The sequence below is a fragment of the Pithys albifrons genome, chromosome 1 (genome assembly GCF_047495875.1).
Source record: "Pithys albifrons albifrons isolate INPA30051 chromosome 1, PitAlb_v1, whole genome shotgun sequence".
NCBI lineage: Eukaryota > Metazoa > Chordata > Aves > Passeriformes > Thamnophilidae > Pithys > Pithys albifrons.
This window is the reverse complement of record NC_092458.1, coordinates 72,066,998-72,093,476: the sequence shown is the minus strand read 5'-3', so window position 1 is coordinate 72,093,476 and position 26,479 is coordinate 72,066,998. Positions and strand designations below refer to the sequence as shown.

General features: G+C 38.0%; 1 protein-coding gene across 6 annotated transcripts in view; it reads left to right on the top strand.

Annotated features, from left to right (window-relative positions):
- The window catches only part of GRIA4 (glutamate ionotropic receptor AMPA type subunit 4), a 221,000-nt gene that overhangs the window by 173,988 nt on the left and 20,533 nt on the right, over positions 1-26,479 (top strand). For all 6 annotated transcript variants that reach the window (XM_071555041.1, XM_071555039.1, XM_071555054.1 and 3 more), the window contains exon 13: positions 4,341-4,588. In XM_071555041.1, coding sequence (XP_071411142.1) covers positions 4,341-4,588 — 248 coding nt within the window. The remainder of the gene's footprint in view (positions 1-4,340; positions 4,589-26,479) is intronic.

Sequence of the window (26,479 nt, the reverse complement as noted above, 5' to 3'; positions counted from 1 at the left end):
AATGCTGTGAACCTGTAATCCTTCCTTGAAAATTACACAGTTTAAGGTCATTACTTATCTGAAATGTGTAGTTTAAGGCAGTTTAAGAAGTCAGAAAGATGGAGTGATAATTTCTTCTTATTGCCTAGTTGAAAGGAGACAGTTCTGTGTTAGGTACTCCCACACGCCTTGATTGCTCTCAATTTGGCTACACTGAACTCAGCCAACCATTAACAAAATTTTGCACGTGATTTGTGAACTACAGACAATATCAATTCAAGGGCAGCTTCTGAGTGACTCCCAAAAGCTCTGTAGTGAAATAATATTTTTCATTGTGACAAGTATACCCACAGCAGAGCATGCAAATCTATTCTATTAGCTGTAAAAAGATTAGTTATAAGATATATTTTCACAAACACAAAGTGGTTGGACACTCACATCATGAAACTGATCAAGGAGTTCGGTTTAACCTGATTTTCTAGATTTCTTCTGTAGACACTGGAGAAAAGAAAGCAGTCCCGTGCATCCTGTATGGGACATATGTGTTACGTTGAAATAAATTATACATTAAAGTCTCTGCCCCTACATGGACTCTAGAGGTACCTCACTGAAATGGCTGAAGTGCTTGGCACCTCATTTTAATGGATAAGGTTCACTGACAGGTTTCTAACTACACCTGTCTTCTTCCATGTCCAGGGTGTTGGTATATACAATGCAACACTACAGATGCTCTCGGGGAGCTTTATTTTATATCTCAAGTGGTAGAAACTCGTCCTGTGGTCTCCAGAAGCCCTGACTTCATACCAGATGTCTAAAAAAATGGTGGCATTGGATTAGATATAGAAAGCTTTGTCTGAGAATTGAAATATATTAGTGCTGAGATAGCCAGGTTTCCTAATTTCTTGAAGAGAGTATAGTCCCTCATACTCATTATTTATATTTACCCATGTTTAACCCATAGATTCTTCTTTAGTTTATTTTGTGGAAATTTATTTAATTCTGGGAATTCCAGTTTCAGTCCATCATAAGCTGAGGTGGTAACCACCATATATAGGTACAAGTAGTTCTTTCAACTAGAGCGAAGCTGTGGTAATACTTAAAAGCATGATGCTGACCAGGCAGATTTGTGTAACTTCAGATTTATGCAGTTGTTACATTTTCAAGACTATCCAGTGCTTGCAGTTTTGTTAGGTGATGATGCAAAAATTAATTCACAAAGCAATAGTGAGGAGCAAAGGAATGGAGTTGTTTTCTTAAGAATTTCAGAACACTTGCACAAACCATTTTGAAAAAATGAGGTCAGGTATTTGATGCAGAAACAATATTGGTCACCAAAATTTCAGGATTCTTTTAAGTCATCCTGTAAACACAGAAAGTTTTTTGATTGAATCAGTATTTTATGGAAAAGTTCTTAAAAAGAAGATGCTATAATGAAGTAAAAATATTTGTAATGACATCTGTTCTTTCACTTCAGTCTTATAGGGTTAAAAGAAAAAAGAAGGAAAATCAATGTTTCTCTTTTTTTTTTCCTTTCTTTCAAAATATGGAAGGAAACTAAAAATACTAAATATCATTGCACATGCAAAATCTGAAGCTTAGGAAGATTTGAACTGTGTTGATCACTGGTTTTATTAAATGGTGCAACTGAGACCCTGTTATCAAATTATTTCTAATCTGTCACACTACAGCAATTTGCAATGATGTTGTATGTGCTATTTCTAGAAATATTTTTACAAAACAGGGACAAAAATAAATTATCAAGAGTCAATATTTGCTGTATTATGCTGTTTGCATAATACACAAATTAAGACCTAGCCTGAAACAATAGTAAAAGAAGACTTGTTTGCCAAGTCTAACATTTTGTGGTTTTGGAAGCAATGATCTTCACTTTTTGGTGTTAGAATCCTGCGTAACTTTTCTGTCAGTGGTGATTATCTGGCTGAAGATGAGCCTTCTGGGCATTTTCTCATCATTTGGTCATTTCTGATTAAAATATCAGAAACTCTGAACACTTGTTCAGTCTGCTTTGATTCTGGATTGAAAACAGAAAAAGGAAAATGATTTTAAAGCCAACATAAAGAAAAAGAAGTCTTTGATACTGCTAGCTATTTACTCTTCTGGTTTAGATGCAATAAGAGTTGTATTTTCTGAGCAGCTTTCTCAAGAGAGGAGGTAGTTTCAGTAGTCTTACTCAGAAAAGCTCAAAATTAAAATATCCCTGTGTGGCTGAATGCAGGGGAAAGCTGCAATATTTCCTCATATGATAATAAGAAATATGTGTCAGTTCACACTTCAATTTTCAGTCTCAGTTGACATGTAGAAATTGAATGTTAACAAATGAAATTTTGGGAGAAGAAAATGTTCTTACAGAGCAGAAAACTTGTTAGACTTTCTATATTTATTTGCTTTTGATAGGCAAAGGAAATTAGATCCTAAAAAATGAAAAATCAAATATTTAAATGCAGTCTTTTTCAAATTATTTCGGGCATTGTTTCTTCTTACTAATCTAGCTATTGTATGTGCTGTGTGGTTTTAGTTTTAAATGAAAGTGTTCTACTGTGTATTTACTTTATGAGGAATTTGATGTAGTGGATGTTAAGATGTAAGAAATATTTGGAAGTGAAAGCAGACAAAGGCAAGAAAATATTCTTGAAATTATGACTGATTCATTACTGCTCTCTTCCATTTTTTCTTTCTGTAAGTTTAAATCCATGAAATTACATCAGTGTAAGCAAAGAAGAATGCATTGATGGCTTAGTTCATGCTTTGCTCCCAGCTACTATTATGTAAATGAAAAGTAGCTGTGACTACAGTGGAAAGAAAAGGTGACAAGGCAGGATGTGGCTGTGGACACACACAGCTGTTGTTGATTTAAATTTTATTATATTTGACAGAAAGATAAAATTACGCATATAGACAAACTCAGAAAACAAGGATAATTTATGATGTTCTGATATATGGTATTTTTATTGAACATTTCTGGTTAAATGCCACTTCTTTTCAAGACAGACTTATGTTCCTAAGAAATTATTTTCTAAGTAATAATGCAATCATTCAGTAATTGGTAAAAAGGAGTGCTCCAGGGAAATTATTCTCAGCTATACAAAGGCTCAGTTCCAAGCTTTTTAAAGCCATTGTCAATTTAAATAATATCTAAATTACAGGATTTGGTATTTTTTTAAATATTCTAATGCCTTTTGTTTTGAGGCTTTATAATAATGGATATTTTCCTGGAGTGCTCAAGACAGTGTGGTAATGGGCTCATAGACCAAATCTTGCTTAGCTAGAATGTCCTGTTGAGTCAGATAAAAGCTGACTTGAGCACTAGGTTAAAAAGTCCTTTTTGCATCATGCATAAGAGAAGACAAGTGCCATCTGTTATTATGAAAACACTGTGTAGTGTTTAGCTGACACACTGCTGGTTTGCATGTATATATTCCTATTGCTGGAGGAAGCAAAGGAGTTGTTGGGTGGATCTAATGAGCATGGGAAACTTCTCAGTTTTTTCTGACAGCATTTCCTTCCTTTCTTCCAGTGCAAACTTTTATTTGCTTTTATTTTTTACTAAGAAGCATTATTTTTGCCTAAGTATTAACCTGTAGTTGCATCATGCATTCCCGGACAGGAAAATTTCCAACTAATGCACTCTAAGCCACAAATTCTTGCATATTCTTTCAGCAAGTGCATTTCTTACTCTGTTACTGGCCGTATCAGAGTCTTTAAAATAAACCCACTGACACTGCATTTCTAAAGTCATACTAAAGTCTTTAAGATAAATGCTTAGGGCATTCCACTTCCTTTAATAGTATATTTAGTTCAATTTGCTGTTTCCATTTTTTATTGTGAACCGTGTCTTCAAATACTGTGTAGCTTTTCTGAATGTAAATTGAACAAATTCTGAACTCTGAATTATGAAAGCAGAAATCTTACTTAAGCTACTGTGGTTTGTGTAAGACAAATGCTTGAAGATTCAGCTCAGTATTTATGGGGAGATTATTTTACTGTTTCTCTTTACCATACAGACTTATTGTGGACATCTATTTCATATGTAATTCCCTAAAACACACCTTACAACAGTTTAACTGCAGGAACTGCCTTTATCTATCAGTAAATTCAGCTTTGCAGTTATTTTTTTTTGATGGCTAGAGGCTAGCTGAACTTAAAAATAATATCTGACATTATAGTATTGATACTGTTATTCTTTCTTTTAAAGTAATCATGGCATTCAAATAAAATCCTTCTCCAAGATTTGCCCAACCTCAGTTGCCTGAGAAAATAAGTATAATTGATTTTACTTGAACAGTGCCATTCCAAAATGTTGCAACATTCTTTTGTTCTAACTTCTTTTTGATTTTCTCCAGAGATCAAAAATAGCAGTGTATGAAAAGATGTGGACCTACATGAAATCAGCTGAGCCATCAGTGTTCACTAGGACTACTGCAGAGGGAGTAGCTCGTGTCCGCAAATCCAAGGGCAAGTTTGCCTTCCTGCTGGAGTCCACCATGAATGAATACATTGAGCAACGAAAGCCATGTGACACCATGAAAGTGGGAGGAAATCTGGATTCGAAAGGCTATGGCGTAGCCACACCGAAGGGTTCTCCATTAAGGTGGGTGGAATAGTATAACAATATAAAATGTGTTGTTATAGTATTCCACCTTCCCTGATGTCCCTAATATAGCTCTTTTTGTTTTGTGTGTGAACATGGTATGTTATTTTTCTTTTCTTCCATTTCATTTTTTTTTTTGATCAGCAAAGGTAACCATTTCTAATTGCAATATGGATTTAGCAGCTATAGTTGGCATATCTTTCAAGGCCATATAAAAACCAAACTGGTTGAACACTAGCTACTTGAAGTCAGCCTCGATAGAATTAACATCAGTTATTCTATTTCATCAACTTTTTTCACCAAATTCAACCCTTTATAGCAGTATTATGCCTACATTGTCTGCATCAGTATCTGCATCAATAAATGCATACATTTTATGTTTTGTTTATTGATCTTGGCTGCTAATTTCTGAGTAAGAAGCTGCTTTTAACATCTTTTTTCAAATGTCCTCACTTGGAGGCAATTAGCCCTTCATTAAAGCAACTTCATTAAAATACTTTTTGTTAAAGCACCTTCTTATTTAGAAAAAAAAGTTTGTGTTTCTAGCATTATGCATTTCAGTACTGCCTTCAAACTCACCAGTATTTTCTTTATCATGTTATCAGATGCATTCAGTCAACTAGGAGAGGTTTTGATTCCCAGGTAGAACATCATTTGCTTTTCATTCAAATTGTCAGGGGTCACAAGTCAAGGTACTAGCTCTGTGTTAAAATTGGCAGTATTTACCATTCTGTTTTCTTTAAGGCAAACAAATTTGCCTTTTTCCTCTGGTAGATTTGCCAATTTTCTCCAAACCAAAAGAACAACCAGCAGATCAAGGGATTGTGGCCCGTGGTGTCTGACAGTGATAGGGTGCACAAGGGTGGGGGAAAGGGAGCACTTCTCACATTTCTGCTCATGATAGGAAATTACAATGTGAAACAGATTAACAAAGGAGAGGAATTAGGTATAGGGGAGGAGTTAGAAATACAGATGGAGCCCTAGTTCTGTGGAACAAATAACTAAGGAGGTGTCTCTCTACACCTCTGACTGCAGAGGAGACATCATTACTACTATACAGATAATAAGAAGCACTCATAACTCATCAGTTTAACTTGCGCACAATACCACAGACTCAATAGCTGTATTACAGGGATGGTAATAGGAGTATCATCAGAATCATTTCTATCCACAACAAAAGATTTGTATGTGCAGGGGAAAATCAGGCAAGTTATTTCAGTGACTGATCATGAATTTTTGGTCCTTAACATACAGTACCTCTCAGATTTAAAAACTGCTGTCTTCACTGCTGAATAAAGTAGTAAGAGAACACAAGGTGAGAGAAGGAAAATTATAACAATAAAAATATTATTTATATGGAAAAACATATCCAGAACTCATGGAGTTGTTAAAAGTAGAAGGCAGTAATAACAGGAAAGGCTGTTCTATTATCTGGGAATATTTTTGAAGCACTTGTTTTTTTATTTTGAATTTATGATACATTGCTATCTCCTTCTCACTGTTTCAGACAACCTAAGAGTTAACAGGCAGCACTGAAGTTTAATGGAGCTGCTTTCTGGTAGTAAGGATATGCTCATTGCTGACAGTCACACTTTACTGTGCCAAAATTAGGGCAAACTTTTTAGGAGTCACTGTGGCTGCTGTCATGTATCTCCTAGCAGTGGGCTGTTTGCTTTAAGCATGCTTTTTGGTGCTATTTAGTCCCTTTCCCATTTTTCTGCAGAATATTCAATAGCAACAACAAGAGACAGCCTGTTATAATGAGCACTAGTAGACAGTGGAAGTAGATTTGTGTAAAATTTGAGTTTATTCAGGTTTATTCGGTTGACTAGATAACGATATCTAGAAGTAATGGAGATGAGACATGAAGAAGTTAGAAATAAGAGGGCCTAGTAAGACTGTTTAATAAGAACAGAGAGGAAGAGTGCAACCATGATTTTAGGGATCCAGTGTGAAATCCTGGTTCCATCCCAGCTAAAGACCAAGGTCCCAAATGTTTCAGTGAGGCCACAGTTTGGTCTAACTGGGGATCAACAGCTATCATTAGGGTGATGTGATCAAAAGTGTGTAGTTTTGCACATCCTACCTTCAAATATGGTTCAAAAAGGAGAACAGGGGAAATCCTACCCAACTTGAAAATTGGACCAAATCTTCTTTCAAGCTGTCTCGACTGGCTGTCCACGTCCATGCCTTTCCTGAGCCTTTCTTTCACATGTGCTAAGCTGCTTGTTCTCCTGCTGCACCTCATTCCCTCTCCAGCCCCAGTGACAATCCAGCAGTGCTGCTTACCTACTAAAAACATTAAGCAACACACTTAATGTTCTGGATAAAAATAATGAACAAGCAATACCTCACACTTCTACCACCTCTTCCATGTATGTCTATAGAGAGTAAAACTTAGTGAAGAGAGGAAAAGCTTCCTACCCTTGTGCTTTTGAACAGAAAAGACTCAGCTGTAAATTTTTACTCCATGTTTCAGTATTTTCTGAAATGTTTAAATTTTAGAATATGCTGCTTTTTCTATTTTGACTGCATCCCACATGGTAGTGTTTCTGTCACTGATCAGATGACTTATGTAACTACTGTCTGCACAGATAATTGCAAATATTGAACATGCAGTTTGAAATCCATGAAGGGCAGGCCACCTAAGCTCATTACATAAATTAGTTAAAAGACATAATTTGCTATAGGAGTTGTAAATTCTATGTTTAATTTAATAATCATAATTTCCTATTTGAGTTATATGTAGACCACAAATTGCTTGATGTAGTTCACATATAATTGCATATAAATGCTAAACATTCACAGTCTGTTCAGGACTAGGAAAATACAAAAAATTTTCCTAATGAATTATTCATATCAAATTATTAACTAAAAGGTGTGAACACCTATTTCATTAGAAGTGTTTTAGTTTTGGTCCTCCTTCTACTTACGCTGATTATAAATCACGAGGTTTTTTCCCTGAAAATGTCATAATAACTGAATAAAATTGATGTGAGTGGAAAACTAGACCATGTATTTTCACACATCTAACTAACAGAAAGTGGAGTGATTCTTCATGTAGCGATGGTTCCCTGCCATCACATCACCAGGCTCATGTTCATTACAGAGCACATCCCCATCTCTTTGCTCATGCAGATGAAATCCACTTGTCAGAGTGATCCAGGGACTGGTCTCTCTGTTGCTCATGACCATACACATGAGCAAGGTGGTGGATTTTAATTTGAAACTCTTCCTTATTGGATTCCATGCTACACTCTTGCAGTGTTCAACCAGTACCTATTGGGTAATTTGAATGATTTATTCTAAGTGCTGGTGCTGTATTAGGATTTATGCATATCACTGGATGCAGGAGAATGGGAAATGCCTGATGTGTGTTTCTTTTATGCCCACTGGGCAGTACCATATTGCACATCATGTGTGTCTCCTTCCTTCCTTCCTTTCCAGTGATATTCATTTCTGTATAATGTTGTCAAAATACTGATGTGTTTGAGAAAGAATTTGGGTTGAGGGCAAAGGCTCTCATCACAAAAAAGACTGAGTTTGTCTCATGGCACTGCCTAACTTCTCTTGCTATTTCCTCCTCTTACAACGGTAGGTATCCTTCCAAAGCTACTGTGTAGTACTCAGTGCGAATTAATGAGTTTTTTCCTCCAAAGGTGTTTTCAAAGGTGGTTAAGAGAGTGCTGCTTGTCTGCTTAGTAAGACTTGCCTTTGTAAATGTGTTGTCTTTGGAAGATGTTCTCGTGGACAGACTTCTGGCCATTGTGGATCATCCCTGGGTCATCTGCCTTGCCACTTGCAGTAATGTGTGTTTCTAGAGAGCAGCACCTGGAGATCTTGTACTACACAAATCCTGTGCCTTGCATGCCTTTGCTTTTCTGTTTTGGATATGTAGGCATCATAAACAAGTTTACATAGTGAAGAACATGAGAGTTCTCCACTCTAGGAAAAAGAAATTAGTGTCATATTGTCTTAAAGGTACACTAAAAGCTTTTTCGGCTATTTGTACCTTGAAGCTGTCTAATATAAAGGTGAATGACAGGTTGGGCTGAAAACTGAACAGCTGTCATTTTTTCTGTTATGGTTTTAACTATTGGCGTTTGGCTGTCCTGTCCTGCAGCCAACAGTATGCAGCATGGATGAATGAAACCTGCACAGGTCATAAGTGGTGAGACACTTTGAGCCCAGACAGATGAAAGTGGCAGGATTAGATCTAAACAAATAATAAAAAACCTGTTGTGACTAGATGCCTCAATGTATGTTAGAGATTGGTGATGTTTGTTCAGTCACCTAATGAAATCCAGAGCTCTATTAAGTTCTTGCTATCGGAATTGCAATTGGTGTTTATATACATGAATCTTGGATTCTATATGCCATTATTAAAGGCTATACTCCTTTTTTGTAGTAAAGGAATAACTCTACTGACTTGAGGAGGAATTTGTTATGTTCCAGAGAGAGAGGCAGAAAGGTCCACCTGGTGATACGTGCTGGGGTTTTGCAATGTGATGGCTGGTAACATGAAGTGACGCTACACAGCCTGAAGTGCTGGTTCTTTATCCATTCTTTACTGTGTTTAACATAAGGTGTGCAACATGGGTAGTGCATCAGTGAAGCAGGTGTTGCAGGTGTAACTTTCTGATCATTCTAGCAACTTGTGTGAAGAGCAAAGTACAATGTAAGCGAAGTTACGGATTTTAGGTTCCATCCAATGCAAGGGAAAGGTGCCCTGGAGATTGCTGGGGATACAAAAGGCATCCAAAAACTGCCATGTCAACAGTGTATGGATTTTCCAGTTTTATATAATTGTGCAATACCTGAAAGAGCTTTACCCTAGAAGTGAGAGATCTTTGATAGAGGGAACCTTTTCATGAAGAAAAATTAGTTTATGTGTATAAGATTAAGATCTGTTATGAAACAAGTCTTTGTGTGTATGAGCTCTATAACCTATCATCTTGATCTCAGTGGCTTCATCTAGTCCTTTTTTTCTTGAGGTAAATCTCTAAAATTGCTCTTTGTTCGTTGCTTCATTTAAATGTGGTACTGCATCTGGCAGTGTTACTTTTGGTTTTCACAGATATATCCAGTATAGTTCCTTGGAATTGCAGAGTTGAAAGAAAACTTATTATGGAATGCATGCTCATTTTCATACAAAATTTTGGCAGATTTTACATAGGATGAGATAGTCCCTTTTATTGTTTGTTGTGTTTTTAGGAGTGATATTCCATATTCTTTTTTTCATTGATCTGAAACAAGCTTGGGAAAATAACAATAGATCTGATAGTACAGTTTCTTCCAGTGGGACAATGTTTTATCAAGTGTTCATTGTCCTTGATGTTTTTGGAGACCAGAGTATAAGGAGCTTATTGTGGAGGAATTCCCAGATCATCCATTCACCACCAAACCTGTTATTGTGAATTTAATTTATTATTCTGAGATAAGTTCTCATTTTACCCTGGATTTGTAGAGCAGTGGGATGGTAATTTACACCAAGCTCTGTAGGAAAAGAATCAGAATCATTACACAGTAGCCATCCATAAGGATAGATAAAAATGTTTGCCCCGAAACTTCTTGCATACTCTTATCTCTTATGCTTTCGCTAAACTGGATTTGTGTGTAAAAAAGAATAGATATGGATATTCACATGTTGACCCTGAGTAACAAAAAAAACTAGAAAAAAATGTTTGAGCTGACCACCCAAATGTTTTAGTCAACATTTTTTTACTACAGAGGACTTTTTCCACTAGTGTTTTTCAGTGGTTTGTACTGAAGAAATCCATGAATATTCATAAAAATAGACTTTTCCCATGAGTAAAGCTTCCTTGGACAATTTGTGTTGTATCATACAAGAAGAATTTCGCTGGACCACTCTTTGATGTACCTTGTATTGTTCAGTTCTCAAGGGTCTTCATACATTTTTTTATTTTTAACCAATATTTTTGACATAGCTATTCTAGCTTGTTGTGTTACTGTGTATCTTGGCTGCATTCTTCACTCAATAGTGTGTTCCTGTTTTAAGAAAGGTATAGAAATAGGCAATGGTAATGTATTCTTGCGTCATCATGATGAAGTCTGTGGCCTCTGTCTGAAGTCTATGTGCTTCTGAGCATTGTTCTTGCAATTCAGAGAAGAATGAGTATTTCCTCTGCTGGTCGTCTGTCCTCTGGTTGGCAAGACTGGCATTCAAAGACCTTCCCAGGTCATTCTGAGGCAAGCAGCATTCACAGTAAGGACAGATGCAGAGGAAGCAGCTTTGATTTTTTTTCATGCTTCTCTTCTCCTACCAGAGTAGCTGGTCTTGGCCTTTCTCCGTGTGTTATCCACAGAGGCAGTCATCTTAGGAAAACACTATAGGAGCTACAAGTTGGTGTTATTTATATATGATGTAGAGAAGATATAGAGGCAACTGATGAATAATTGAGGTTTGAGGATTAAAAAGAATGATGTGAAATTACTGAGTTTGACTTCCACTCTTTTGAAGCAAGGGCCACTGGAGGAAACAAAGATCTCTGCATGGTTATGGGGTGGTCTGTTGATATTTAAGAGAACAGGATTTGAGTCAGCTTACCAAGATTTTACAAGGTCATTTCTTTTTGTGATATAAGGTCATTTGAAAACTAGACTGTGACCTGTAACATTTTATACATATGCAAACGTTATCCTGTTTGACTGATGGTGTAGATCATACTGTATGACTTTGCATAATATTTTCCCCTACACTGTAGGCATAACAAGGCTTGAATTACCACCTCATTACCATTCAGCATCAGAGCTTACAGCTGAGATATTTCTCAAGCAGGTCACAACCTTCAGAGCTTGTTGGGTTTTCTATCAAATAAAAATAATGTTTGCTAGGTAAAAAGGCAGGGAAAGGGTCACTCCTTAGCAAGAAATATAAAAGTCAGGGGCCAAAAGAAGATCAGAGGAGAGCCTGACAATGAATATTAGCAACTTGTTCTTTCAGCTGTGCCTGGGAGGCATACTTAGTTTCAGCTACCTGAATTATTTCTATCTGAAAACAGACTATTTTAAAAATAAATACAAAGCCTTGAGAACAGAGTTTAGAATCCAAACTTGCTCTTTTTCCCAGGGATGTCTATTGGATTAATTTCATAATTTTAAATCAAGATAAGGGTCTTTCCTATTCAAAAATGTGCAGTAAAAAAAGAAAAAAATTTAATGATGGCTAATGAGATCCATTGCAAGATGTACAAGCAAATGTATTTCAGCAAAATCTTCTACTCGAAAAGGTTTTGCCCTTTCTTGCAATTTTTACATATAGATGAAGAAAATTGTAGAATGTAAGTCACCAAAATACAGTGAAGAGGATTGTTATTGAGGTAATTTCTGAAATGTGTATCTTTGGAAGAAAACAACTCATTAGTGTCCATGATGCTGCACTTGCCGAATTTTCTCTGGCCTCCGAGAAAAAAAAATCACTATAGCTTTCAAGTACTTCAAAGAGTCATCTCTGACCTGTCTTGCCTCACAGAGCCTATTTGTTCATTGCCACTAGCAGGAAGTTTTCACCCTCAGACTTCAGGAATGATTCATAACTGAACAAAGCTCTCCGTGGTTCAGAGGAGAAAGCAAAAGTCACAGGAATTTGTTCTGCTGCTGTTTCTGTTTTCCTACAGTACAAATGACACTAGAAGCAACTGCTGGAAGGCAAAGCTCTTCCAAGAAGGTCATCTCCCATTTTGGTCATACACTCACATTCTCGTGCCCCTCTGCTAGTATCATCCTGGTCCTTATTCCAGGGAAGGTCCAAGGATTTTAGTGAGAACAGGTTTGAAATGAGTTTCTTCTGAGCAGGAGTGAAAGAACAGAGCATGGAAACAGCAGTAAAACTATTGCATAGAATGACAGTTTTTTATCTAAATGTTTCAATGGCAATAGGTATTTTTAAATCAGGAGTCTAATCAGTAGGAAAGGTGAAACTACCATTCTGTCTTTTCAGTTTCCCTATGGGCCAGTCTGTAGCAGTCAGCATGGGGACAAGTTTAATAACAGGCCTGTTTTCCATAATTAGAAAGAAATCAAGACATAAAAAAATTATAGTTATTTTTTTTGTTTGTATATTTCTGAAATATGTGAATACAAACAGGATAGAAGCTTCACAATATCAAAACTATCCAAATGAAATTTGTCAGGCTGTTCAATTTCCTAACAAATAAAAGGGGCATACATTTAAGTATAACCAATGAACTTGCCTCAAACTATCAGCAAAAGCCAGAATGTCTCAAAACTACTGATACCATTGTTGTGCACATGTTTTACAGATTTTCTGGACATTTGCCAGCATTTGATAAGCAGTAATCCCCAGTGTATGCCAGTGGGATGCAAAAAGGTTATGGTTGTTTCCAATCTATAGATCCTCTGAGAAAGAAATGCTGCTCCTTGGCACTTCAGAAATAATTTTCTCTTGCCCTTTTCCCTGCCATTTCCCCAGTCCGTTGTAAAGCATCTCAGCGAGGGCAAGATGCAGCCCTTTATATTTTAACAATGCAGCTTGTTATTATTTCTCTCTTTTCTTTTCATTACAACTCTCTGGCTGTTTAGGTGTCAATTCCCAGGAAACTGCCCTTTGAAGTTGATGGTACAGTTCCTGACAAGCAAAAAGCCTACCCCACTAAGATAATAATTGTTCAGGTGAATTGTAGGTAGACTAAAGCAAGGGAGCAGGCCACTGAAAGGCATCTCAGCAGCTCGCAACAATAACTCTCAGTGGAAATGACATTTGGGGAACAAATAGCACCTGAAAAACAGTTTGCAATTAATCTGTGTGGTAGTTTTAAAACTGCCCACTTCCAACTGACAGTAAGTAGTAGATGGACTCCAAAAGACATTAAATGGCCATTTAGTCTTTAGGCTGCCTTGATTCTTGTGAGAAATCCCAAACCAAAAGTAGGGAGAAAAGATTCTTTTCTTTCTCGTGATTTCTTTGAGCTGAGAACAGTAACTGGCACACTGTGTGACAGAGTAGGTGTTACAGACTGAACATCCTAGAATGAAAGGTGAAAAGATGTTGACAGCACAAAACCAGATTCAGAAGTTTTAATACATAATTGAAGCTTCTGTGTGTCTTGGCAAAATAACTCTAAAATGCAGCTTTTTCCCATCATCATAAATGTTCTCAAGGTGCTTAGGTTCCAGATAAAAATAGTCATATGTGCATCTCTCTGAACAGTACAACTTTAAAGTATTGTTTGATAAAATGGTGTGTTGTGGTCAATCAGTAATTATTCCTCCTAATTGGTCTACTTTGTGTGTGGTAGGAGGTAGTCAAAGCAGTGCCCTTCTTCTCAACTCTAGATATCCTTAGCTCAATTCTCTGTATTTTTGTAGCTGAGTGCCTTAATCCCATATTCTTCCTTTCTCTGCTTCCCATTCCGACGTCACTGAGTGAGAGTTTAAATCAAACCTGAAGAATGATTTAGGTTCTATTTAACTATATCTTTTTAGCAAATCACATGATGCTGAACAATGCTGTATACTCTTTTGTTGAGTGGGACTCTCTTTTAACAGTTTTTGGCAGGATTGGCATTTTTCTGTAGACGAAATTTAACTATGATTTTGCCTGCAGTTTTTTCAAGCCAACAGTTACCCAGATAAAAATTATCCAAGCCTAACCTGATACACAGACCTATTTTATTGTTACACTTCAGTTATTTCTTTTTACTCTAAAAGAACACATAAAAATAATAATCTGCTTCCAGTACATAAAGAAAGTAGAGCTTTATTGTTATTTTTTTTCCCCCTCCACATGGGTAGGAATAGCATCTGTGCACAGGAAGAATCCAGATCCTTTGCATCTTCCATTACTAGCAGCAAGGCTGAATGAGGCCTGCAGGTGAGAGCAATCCCAACATCTGGCAGCCCATCTGTTGCCTCCAGAAAAGGCTTTTTCTGTATATAATTACACATCAGGCTCTTTCCAATTTGTTGTTTATATGGTTCCATTTAGTGCAGCCCAAATTTGTAACTGTGTCTTTAGAGAGGCTTTTACATTTAGAGTTAGATCTTTGTTTTCCTTGGTATAGATGCAGGCACCTGATTTTGCACACAACAGCATTTTATGTCATTTGTGTGATTCAGATCTATTTTGGATCTTAAAACTCTTGAGCCTACAGAAAAACTCATGGGATCTAGTTATTTCCTACAGAATATCTTGATTTCTAGATAAGCCAAATCATCTATATTTCATGTGCCTAAATGCAAACATTATAGAAAATTTTTTAGAATTTTACGTTTTCAACCAAAATTTTGAATTCTAAGGTTTCAACAAGAGCCCTTTTCTGCTTGCAAACCAAAACATGAAGAGCCGGGTTTTAGGATGATGCTCATCTCTTTATTGGTTTTAAATAAAACCAATAATGCCCTGTGTGCAAAGCTGGGGGATCAACTCACATTCTAATGCTCTGCACTTGAAAAGATCCATCTCTTCAGGTTTTAATCAGTATATGATACTATTCTAATTATAGTCTATACCTGCTAATGATATTTTTTCCTTTAAAACCACAGCAACACTTGAAAATTAGTTTTGATTTTGCAGTTTAAATACTGTGAAATCAGGCTATGAAAATGTAATTAAAAGTGAAAACGTCATCAAAGTTTCTTGAGGACTTAGGAATTTGGCCTAATACCGTTAAATAAGAAAGCTGCTAATTTTGGCCTCTCTTTTAGACAGTGGGCGATTATCCAAGGCCGTTTCCAATTAGAGTGCTTTTAGTTCATCCAATTTGTAGGCCGCAAGAGAAGATATTGTAGCATCAGATAAAATAGTTGCAAACATTCATACTACATCTAGGCACTGCATCCTTTATTTTTGGCCTCCTCATTTAAGAAAAACATCAATAAATTGAACCAGCTTCATGGAAGACAATCAGGATGGAGCTGGATATGGACCTGGAGCTACTTTGGTGAGAAGAGGCTGGGGAAGCTGTGCTTGTTCAGCCTGGAGCAGAGATGGCTTTGGGGGCTCCTAACAGCAGCCTGCACTGTCTATGGGAAGGTCTTCAAGGAGATGGAGCTAGACTCTTCGAAGCAGTGTAGGGAGGGAAGGTAAGTAACAGTGGGCATAAAATTAAATGGGAGAAGTTCAGACTAGATGGAAGGAGAAACTCCCCTCACTGCCTGAGGACAGTCTGACAGTGACACTATCTGCCCAGACTGTGCAGACTTCATTCTTGCAAATTTACAAACCATGACTAGTTGAAGCCCTGAGCAGCTTGGTCTGACCTGAGGACTGACCCTTGTGTGAACAGGAGGTTGGACCAGGTACCTCCTGAGGTGCTTTCCAGACTGCACTATGCTATGTTTCTTTTTTGACAATTATCAATATGATACGGATATCTTCAGCCTTCATATTCAATATCTTGGAGGTAAAGGAGTATTTGGAAAGTTGTAGTAGTTTATGAGAGTGATGTTTATCTTTTTGGTATGGTAGAAGGTCTTCTTCCATACTACTTCAAAAGCTGCTCCTGGCCTGACTTTTGTGGCTGTGGTTATGATTTTTATGAACTAAAAGTCAATCACATTGTTCTCATCTGAATAAAATTCTCATGCAGGAAAAGCAGGAGAGTAAAGTATCTGAGCTCAGTAAAGTGACTGCTTCATATCTCATCTTCGCCGAGGCAAAGGGAGAACTTAATTTCCCAGGCAGCCTTATACAATTTCTGAGTGACTGACAGCATGGACCTTTGTGGAACTCTTAAGTAGGGTCAAAATATGAAAGAATTTCTCTGTTATTGGAGTCAGGGCACTCAGGTTGTCTGTCTCTCTGTCTTGGCAGGAAAAATTAGGAATATCTTCTGACTTGAGACTGAGTTGAGGAAATATGCACAGAAGTTAGAGCTTAGTCTATCTCTAGGAAGTGCTTTCCACTGGGAGACCAGAAAGATAAATTCTTTATGAAAGTTGCATGAAAAGACCCCAAGATTGCTGAGAAGCAAGGAAGTGTGGTTGGCTGAAGTCATGTCATACTGGTGAGTGTAATTATGACTTGGCCCATATTTTCTGGGAGTCTTGAAGGAGATACGTTCACCTTCTCACTTCAGGTTCACCTTTGCAAATCAAGGGTGATGACAACTGCTTGTCAACCACAGAGGAACAGTGAAAAATAGCATATGTTTATTGTGCTGTGAATATTTGAAATCCGTTTCTACTTCAGGTGTTTGTATGATTATTTCAAATCCATGATGGTCTGCACCTCAGGACAAACACCAGGGTAGATTTCTCAGTGTCTTTGGTCAAATGAACTGTTCTGGAGAGAAAACAATAGGGAAGTTGTAACTTTGACTAATGGGTTCTTAAATAATCTATGGTCTATGACCGCATGTTTTTTTGTGTTCCCTTTAGAAAACAGTGGCAGAAATCTCTATCACCAATGGACCCTCCTCCATCTGGCCTTTTTTATTAAAAGTGGCATATGTACATATGTCCAGGACAACAGTAATTACATTATTTGGATCTCCATATCCACTGTGAAGATCTAATAGTACTTTCAGTACCTTATTTTTTTTCTGTAGCCTGCCTGCTTGTATTGGAAACATGAGTATTACCGTACTGTTGTGACTGTGCTTAGTCCAACTGGTCTTGAGAGTTGCTATATTTGCATTTCACAGAATGGTTTGGGTTGGAAGGGACCTTAAAGATTATCTAGTTCCAAGCCCCCTGCCATAAGCAGGGACACCTTCTATTAGACCAGGTGGTCTACTGGATGAGAATAAGTGGTGCATAGTAAAGTCCTGGCACAACCATTGTATCACCCTGACTGTGGCCTTTCCTTCCCCACCACCAGTCACAGTGTAGGGCCACAGAGCTGTACAGAAGGGAAAGTGCTCCATGCCTAAGTGGACCATGCTTCTATGCTGGAAGAAGGTGAAGGGTTTGCTGCTGTGTATATGGCTGTACCAGTGGTGGCAACATTATATAGCTGATTGCCAGAGGGATTGGATTGCCCTTGTGATCATTTCACCTGATCTTGGGCTGATGTTCAGTTGGCTTCAAGGCATTTTAATTATCAGCACACTGACTATTGGACCAACCACCTCATCTGGTTGCTGGCACTGTTTGTGTTTTTCTAAGCATATCAGATATTCCTCATTAACTTCTGCAATAATATTCAAACAGAAAGTCCTGGGAACTTTTCCAGCTAATCCCCATTTTGGCTGCTGACCAAATAAGGCTTTATATGGCACAACTGTAATTGCTTAATTTGTATGGTATTGATCTGCCATTAGGCAAAACACAAGCGATCATTTCACTAAGGCCAAGTATTGCAGTGTTCTTGATTGTTGCATTGCAGTTGAAGCTACAGTTCCCTCCTGGAAAACGGCTCCCCTGTTTTTTGTTTCAGTCTCTGATTATAATTAAAGTAATGAACTTCAAAGTGCTTGCATCACAACTAGAAAAAAAGCTTCAAAAATCATCTCTTACCTGGAATCTTTCCATTTATTGCTTTCTAATTCTTCTTTATGAACAACATCAGTGTGGAGTCAAAAAGAAGCATGTATGTAATGTTACAGAAATCTCTCGTGCCTCTTCTCAGTCTAAGTTCAGATGTAACAAAAGTGTATCAAATGTGCAGCTCTTATGAATCAGTCATCTGTTTCTGGCAACCATAAAAAACAAGCATCTGTCCTCATACCTATGTTACCAGGACCTTTTGACATAGTGGCCATGTTCTGTTAATAACTTCATGGATATTGATGTCATTGGATGAATACCCTCAGAACCAAACAGCACTCTTGCCCTACAGCTTTCTCTTGTAGAGATGCTGCAAGAAAAAATAAATGGATGATCAGACTGTTTGTGTTACAGCACTTTCGGCACAGTGCAGAATGCTGATAGTATTTTGTTTCACAGGCATTTCATGCTTCATTCTCATTAAGGTGAGACTAGGACTTGGTGGCTGAAACAGCTAACCAGACAGGCAAAAGGTTAGTGCTCATCAGAAAGAGAACCTAAGATAGTGGATTTGTATAGACTTTAATAGAACCATAGAATCATAGAATAGTTGGAGTGGGAAGGCATCGTTAAGGGTCAACTAGTCCAACCCTCCCTGCAATGTGCAAGGACTGAGCAGATTGCTCAGAGTTCAGTCCAACCTGACCTGGAATGTTTCCAGGGATAAGGCACCTCTCTGAACAACCTGTTTATTGTTCCACTGTCCTCATTGTAAGAAATTAATTCCTTATGCCTAGTCTAAGTCTACCTTATTTTAGTCTAAATCTTTCCGCCTTTAATGAGAAGCCACCACTCCTTGTCCTGTTGCAACAGGCCCTACTAAAAACTTTTGTCCCCATCTTACTTATTAGCCTCCTTTAAGTATTGAGAGGCCTCAATGAAGTCTGCTGGAGCCTCAGCTTCTCCAAGCTGAACAACTCCAACTCTCTCAGCCAGTCCTCCATGGGAGAGCTGCTCCATTCCTCTGATCATTTTTTGGCCCCACTCTGGATCTGCTCCAACAGGTCCGTGTCTCTCCTGTGCTGAGAAGCCTGGAGCTAGATGCAGCACTCATGGGAGCAGAGTAAAGAGGCAGCATCACCTCCTTTGACCTGCTGGCCATACTTCTTTTTATGAATTCTACTGAATTTGTCTACTCCATGAATTCTGAGAACAACATTATTATTAATTTTCTTTTCCAAATGCAGCTACTGAGAGAATGGCAGAACGGTGGGTTTTTTTCCCTTACTGTAGCTCTTGCCAGAGATACCTATGTCTCTGTCACCCTTAAAGTGGATAAATGCAATTTCTTTTGTAACACTCTTCTCTGAGGACATGTCAGAAATATTAGCTAGGATAGAGGACTTCACCTTTTATGGAGCATCATAAAATGATAGTTGAAGTAGTTTATGACAAAAGCTTGCAGAGATGCTCAGTTTAATGCCTTTACTTGTGGAAGTCACTCCATTGTGACTCCTGATGTTCTTCTGCCATTTCTCAATCTTAAACTTACATCTTACACTAATCAGTTCCTGTTGTGAGATCCTGATGCTTGCAAGATAGAAAATACAACAACATATCGTAAGTAATAGAAAACAGAAGACCATGTCAAATATAGCTCTTCTTACCCATCTTATAATTCTATGTTCATAAATGGTGAGATTCAGTCTGACATAAATGAAAAATTTGAGAAGTCTGATAGTGAAAACTCTTCAAATATTGCCAAATTTGAGCCAGACTCCAAAAATGCCAGATATGTTCAATATTGTGTTAAAATCTTGGGGTTATTATTATGCCCAGCTACACACTGAATAGAACATATATATATACATATATATATATATACACATGTATATATATATACATGTATATACATGTATATATATATATATGTATATATATATGTATGTATGTATATATATCACATTGAGATATGGGGCTGATTAGGAGCCAGAAAATCTAATTTTTGCGGCTAGTCCAACAGGATATTTTATTTTCCATGATTTGTCATGAGATTCAGCAATGAGTTCTCGCTGCTTTTGAAGGTCACAGTACCATTTCATCTGGGATAGGTGTTTCAGCCTAGGGCTAGGTCTTCATGTGAATGAAAGCTGTGAAATGCTCAGTTGAAGGTGCAGTATTTCTGCCACTGCTGGGACATGTTGAATGGAGTGAAAAATTAGAAGCTGCTGAAACAGCTGCCACCGGCTTTGTGCTGGAAGATTTTAATGTAGTAAAATCTTCCTCTGCATAGGGTGGCCAGAGTCTGTGATCTTAATAGGCTGCCTAGTAATCCATCAGTGATATCAAATGGCTTGAGATGGATATAAAGGAACAACTTTCTGTGTTTCTATTCAATAAGCACTGAATTGCATTTGAAAGAGTTTATTTGTTTTCCTAGCCTCATTCTGGGTGGAAATAGTCACTTTATGGCATTCAGATGCATAAATTTAAAATCCCTTACAAATATGCTTAAGATATTATGCAAAAGAAAATTTGAATCTTCTGGCCAAGATCAGTAATGGTGAATAATATTTTCAGTCCTGTTAAGTCATCCATTTGAAAAACAATTAGATTGACAGTAAACTGCAGCATTTGGCTCTTTCTTGTGGATGGAGTGACATAAGGAGTTTCAACAGCATGTGCCTAGGTAACTTAGCATAATGTCATTTCAAGAGGCTTGCACTAATGCGATCTAGGTAGGAGAGGAGAGGGACAGCATGAGATACTCAAGCTACTACTCCCTCCCTGACTTTCAGCAGTGCTATTCCAGCATTGTTGGAATCTCTGCCTGGCACTGAACCACATGCTGTACTTTGCCATGAAACTTCTACATGTCTGTGCCAATACGGCAATTTTCTTTCAGTTGAGTGCCCCTAAACTAAGGAGTTACTGGAGAAGCAGGTGAAACAGCATCCAAACACCCTGCTGTGATGAAACTGAGTCAAGGTCTGCTTCACATAGGGTGTAAAAAGAAAAAGGCTTTCTGCCAGCCATGCCAGAGGTGAACGTTACCCCATCTGAAAGCGCTAAGTACCTAGAACAGAATAGAACAGAATAGAATAGAATAGAATAGAATAGAATAGAATAGAATAGAATAGAATAGAATAGGACAATATTTCTAATATATTGTAATTTATAATATATAATTATATATATTATATATTTAAACATAATTTTACACATTTCAAATTTTAAAATATTACTGTGAGTGCTTTTTGCAATATCGAATGTATAAAGACTACAAAGGCTTCATGGTTCCAAATGTTTCTGAGGTAAAGGAGACTTTTAAGTCAGTTGACAGTGGGCTAAGCTTATCCTGAGAGCAATTTCTGCAGTGTGGAGACAAAATTACACTGGTGCTTAGACACTTTTGAAAAATACCACATAGGCGAGGGATTTTCTGAGGGTGGAGAGGCACCAGCACAAGTTGCCTAGTATTGCACATCTTTGGAAGTGTTCAAGGCCAGGCTGGATGGGGCTTTGATCAATATGGTCTAGTGGAAGGTGTCCCTGCCCATGGCATGGGTGTCGAAAACAAATGATCTTCAAGGTCCCTTCTAATCCAAACCATTCTGTGATTCTGTTATTCTAAGCATTTAAAACACGTATTCTGAGTTGCAGGTGTTGGACTTCAGCAGCCTAGTCATGTAATCCTGCTTATGCGGGAACCAACAAGGAAAAAAGGTGCTTTAAAAAAATATTTTACTGCTTGATGAGAACAGGATTAGGTAGTTGTTAGCAAAAGTTAAAATACCTCAGAGTTGGGAGAAACTAGCATTTGTGCTGCTGCTGAAGACTATCTACTGAAGCAATGTGAACAGTTACTCTAGGGACAATTTTATGTATTTTTTATTTACAGCAAAAGTTTTTATAAAACAGAAGAACAAGCAGAGTTGCATTCCCAGGTCAACTGCTGTTGTTCTTACACAAGCAAAATATATATTTAATTGCTTGCACCAAAAAGTGTTTGCATTCTTGCTGCAAAACGGTTTTCAATATATATAAATATTTTAAACGACAGTCATCAGATCTCTAGCTGGTGTAAATTGTCAGAACCTCTTTGAATTCAAAGTAGCTACAGCAATTTTTAGCTGCAGTGGGTCTGTCATTAATTGGGACTCCTGCTGATCCTCAAGGTGTCAGTTTGGCTCATATTTGTGTACAAAGCTTGGCTCAAGTAACTAAACTGTATACTTAGGATATACATAGAAGCTGTAAATAGCCTCTGCCCCGGGAAATTAAGCATCTTATTTGGATGGCTAAATGAAGAGCCCTGTACTTGTTTTAATTAGCTGCAATTAAAAAGTATTTGAGTGCTGCCTTAAATTTCCCATCTCTAAATAAATAACAATATATAAATATTCTTGTAAAAACACTTTATGATTATTTTTTGTAGAATAATTTGATATATGGTTCTGTAAGAGGTGTTTTTAATGCAAATGGACAAGAGATTTTAAAGTAATATTTTTAAATGGTATCAGCTTCTAATGCAGCACTGCCCAGAACTTTTTTGCAATACTTTGGCTTTCTACAGGTCAATCGATTCCTCAGGGGTATGTGAATTTGACAAGATGGAATTCAAGAGGCATCTACTGTCATGGTGGTCCTCAGCTGGGCCTGAGCATTCTGCTGAGATGGCTGGTCATGTCCTTTCTTTGATAAGCACGAATACAGAAATGGAAGAGCTTAGCAGGAAAGCCTGAGAGACCCATTGCTGAAGAGCTAGTATTGTGAAGACTGACAATGTGAACACTAGTAGTTCTGTATTTAAAATAAATGCTGGGCAAGCCATAAGAGCTAGTGCCAAAGACACCATCAGCCACATGTGAAAATGTTTTGATGTGTGCTGTTCTTCAGTATTTGAACACAGTTTTTTTCATACAAGTAACATTACAGCATGCAAACCTTTATAAATTCCAGAACAAATGTTACCCCTGTAAGCCGTTGAATGTGTTTAAACACACATTATTTCAAAGTTTGTCCTTTGTCAATTAAGTCAAGTTATTTTTCTTGTAAAAATACTCTTGCTTGTAAAAATACTCTCTTTTTTTAATATTTACATTATTGATCCTTCAAGCCTTCTGAGTATACAATGATGTAAGCTTTGGCTACATCTTCCTTGTTAACAAAGTGCTTGTTTCTCTCCTAATTTATCAAACATATTCAGCCAGTGCCATGCAGCTTTACACTTAATTTCTCTTGATGAATTGTCAAACACACTTAAACTGCACTATATTTGTGTCGTGTTACAATCTGCCATCCACGCTTTTCCAAACAAGAATAAAATAAACAGCTCAGAAGAAGGGCAGTATTTAATTATTTGCTTGGTAAGGTTGCATTTTAATTTTTCCTGTTAAAAGTCATTTGAATGGATGATATATACAAGATGCAAAAATGCACCCACTTGTGTTTCACTAAGTACATTTGAGACAGATCTGCAGCTGCATCCAGGAAGCTGGAGGCTGGGGGGCAAGGGAAGGCCCCTGACAGCTGTGGCCTCCCCATCCCAAGCCACCTGGGCTGGATAAGACTAGATCATGAGAGAATAACCGTGCTTCACATCACTGAAATAAGGTTACTGAACGTGGCTTCACCGAGCTGTCTCTCTGCCTTGTCCTGTCTCTCTGCCACTCCTCCAGCGTGCACGAGGAGTGCCCGGGGCTGGTCTGCATGATGGCTGCATCAGCAGGTAGCTGCAGGGAGGGATGTCCAAAGTGGAAGGAAGAAAATGAGCTTTGAGTTGCTTGAAACTCGTTATCAGTTCCCAGCACTGGCTTCTATCACTGGCTGTGGTATTATGGTCTTGGAAAAGCTTGTTCCTTCAAGGAACTTCTCTTGCTGATGCACCACCACATCCGTGGCATAACTTCCCATTGTGCTGTAGTTATCCCCACTTCTTTCTAGGCACTAGTTAAATAGAAGCACATATGCAACAAACCTATGTGACAATTTATTCATGTATTTTCCCATAACAGAAGGGAAATCTCTGTATTTTGCCAGTTGGTCCATACCTCATATATGGCCCATGTAAGGAGCTTTGATCTTTTAACATTCAGGTAGTCTTTGTCTGAAGTTTGTTTATATTCAGAGAACCTGAGGTTAACCAGTGATAGCATCCCTCTGCACCATGTGACTTCTAAGCGACTGAGTGATTTCTGAGGCTTTGAAATCCCATGTGGGAGGGATTTGTTAGAAGCCTTTTAGAGGGCTGGGGTCTCTGCTCAATTTCTGCCTCAACAGCTGCAGTGGAGGCACCACTGGTTTTAGGACGATGAGTAGTGCAACTGGCTGCAGTTTAAACAAAGCTGTCTCTGTGTATGTAGTCTCATTAGTGAGTCATGTTATTTTTGCACATCTTGCTCATTCATTACTGTAAGTGAACAACCTCCCCAACACTAAGCAGTGGAAACAACAGTGCCACCGTCTGTAAAGAGAAAATCAGAATTGCACTAAGAATCTGCCCAAGATGCAGGAAAGTATTTTTGATATCTAACATACCCGTTACTCAGAATTTATGAGACTAAGTTCAGGAAAGGGATTCAGAAAAATATCAAAGCTGTTTAAATAGCTAAGACATTTAAGTTTTCCTGGCAAAACTCTGTGGGCTGCCTAAAATATTGTTATTAAATGTTTACAACCGAGATCCTGCCCTTGTAATGAGTACTTAGGGTCCTGTCTGTGCATCCCATTTAGTATTCAAAAATGGATATGCTGATACCTTACTTCATGAAAGAGGAGGTCTCCTTAGCTATGTGTGCTCAAGCCAAGGCTGAGTCCCTGGAATTGCATGTGGGATGGTGCTGAACAGTGCAGATGGGTGGGGCTTTCCACCCATCCTATGAACCACTGTGCATCCAGAGATTTTGGATCTGAATGACTTAAACAAAAAGCAGCAGCAGCTGAGACTCTGGACACATATTCAAGTCTAATCAGGCTGGACAGAGCCTTTTCTATCTGTTATTTGTGTTCAGGCTCTGGGCATTAGGCTGTTGAAAACGGGCATAACTTCCTGTGCAGAATGCATTTCATGTTTTAGTTTCTGGTTTCTAAGAAAAGCAGAGTTGCTGTGCTGAAATAGATGTTGAAAGTGTTGCATTTGGCAAAATTTGGTGCCCCTTTTTGTGATGTTCTGCTGTGGCTGTCTCAGATTTCCAGCAGTGCTTGTGATGTTGGCTGCAGTGGTCCCTAGGCTGGACCTCTGTCTCATGGTGCAGGGACCTTTGTTTGTGTCTATCAGCCTTGGAAATGCCCCTCCTGTGGTTGAACATGTGTATGAGCTGAGTTCTACAGTGTTGTATGCCATAACATTCAGGTCATTTGTTGCTTGTCTGCCTGTCAGCATCTTATGGACTGAAGTCCAACAGGTGGGTCAGCTGTTAAGCATTGCTGTGACCCAAACTCACTGGAAGTCAAAGCAGACCTCTCTGCCAGCTTCCCTGGGCTTTGGGTAAGCACCCTGCTGCAGTTCTTTGGGGTAACAAATGAGGTATCCCTGTTTGGAATCATTGATGTTACTTTGCAAGGGACTGGGTAGTCACACTGTCATCTGTCTGTGCAGTTTTATCTTTTGATACCTCTGGATGGCATATCTGCAGCTGGCACAGGTAGGCTCTTTAAAAAAAAAAAGGTGATACCAAATGTTTTAAATGGCTTGCTACTATTTATTTATGGGGAGATGGACAGTAATTTAAAATAATCATGATTTAATTCTCATCATGTTTTTCATACTGTAATTCTAAAGGTGGCTTAAAAACAGCTGTGATCCACACATTGAAATCACTGTCCATGCACCCAGGTACTTGTTAAGTGAGGTATCATGTAACACAAGGGCTGCAGTTTTGTCTGAACTGGCTTGACTATTGCATACAAGGACTCTGTTTTCTTCTAAACAATGGAAAAGACAGGACTGTGCTGTATCACCAAGGACTAAGAGTCAAATAATAAAGCACTTGTGTGCTTTTTACTACTAAACTCTGACTCTTGCAAAGACTTCAGTTCCTTTAATGAGAACACATTGTTCTTCAGCAAGAGTTTTGAGTAAGCATGGTATTTAGGATATAGTCCTATTTTTTAAAATGAAAGAAAAGTTTGTGCCATGGATGCTCAAGTTTCAAAATGTTTTTTTCCGTGGTACAGTGAAGCACTTGCTAGGATGAGTATGGGTGGTCTAGCCTGGCTCTGGAGTCTCAGGATATAATTTTCAATGCAGTCACCATTGCACATTTTAGACTCTCAGTTATAACATATCTGTGGAAGGTACAGCAGTGTTGAGCAAAGGTTCTCTGTGTTTTGCTGACCAGAAGGAAATCATTTATTTCCACATGTGGAGGTGGACCTGGATAACAAAGCAATAGAGAAAGCAGTGTGAAACTAACCTGGTTTTACATGGCCTACTAGACATGATGAGGACAATAATGTGTTACATTTCTCAACAATAAT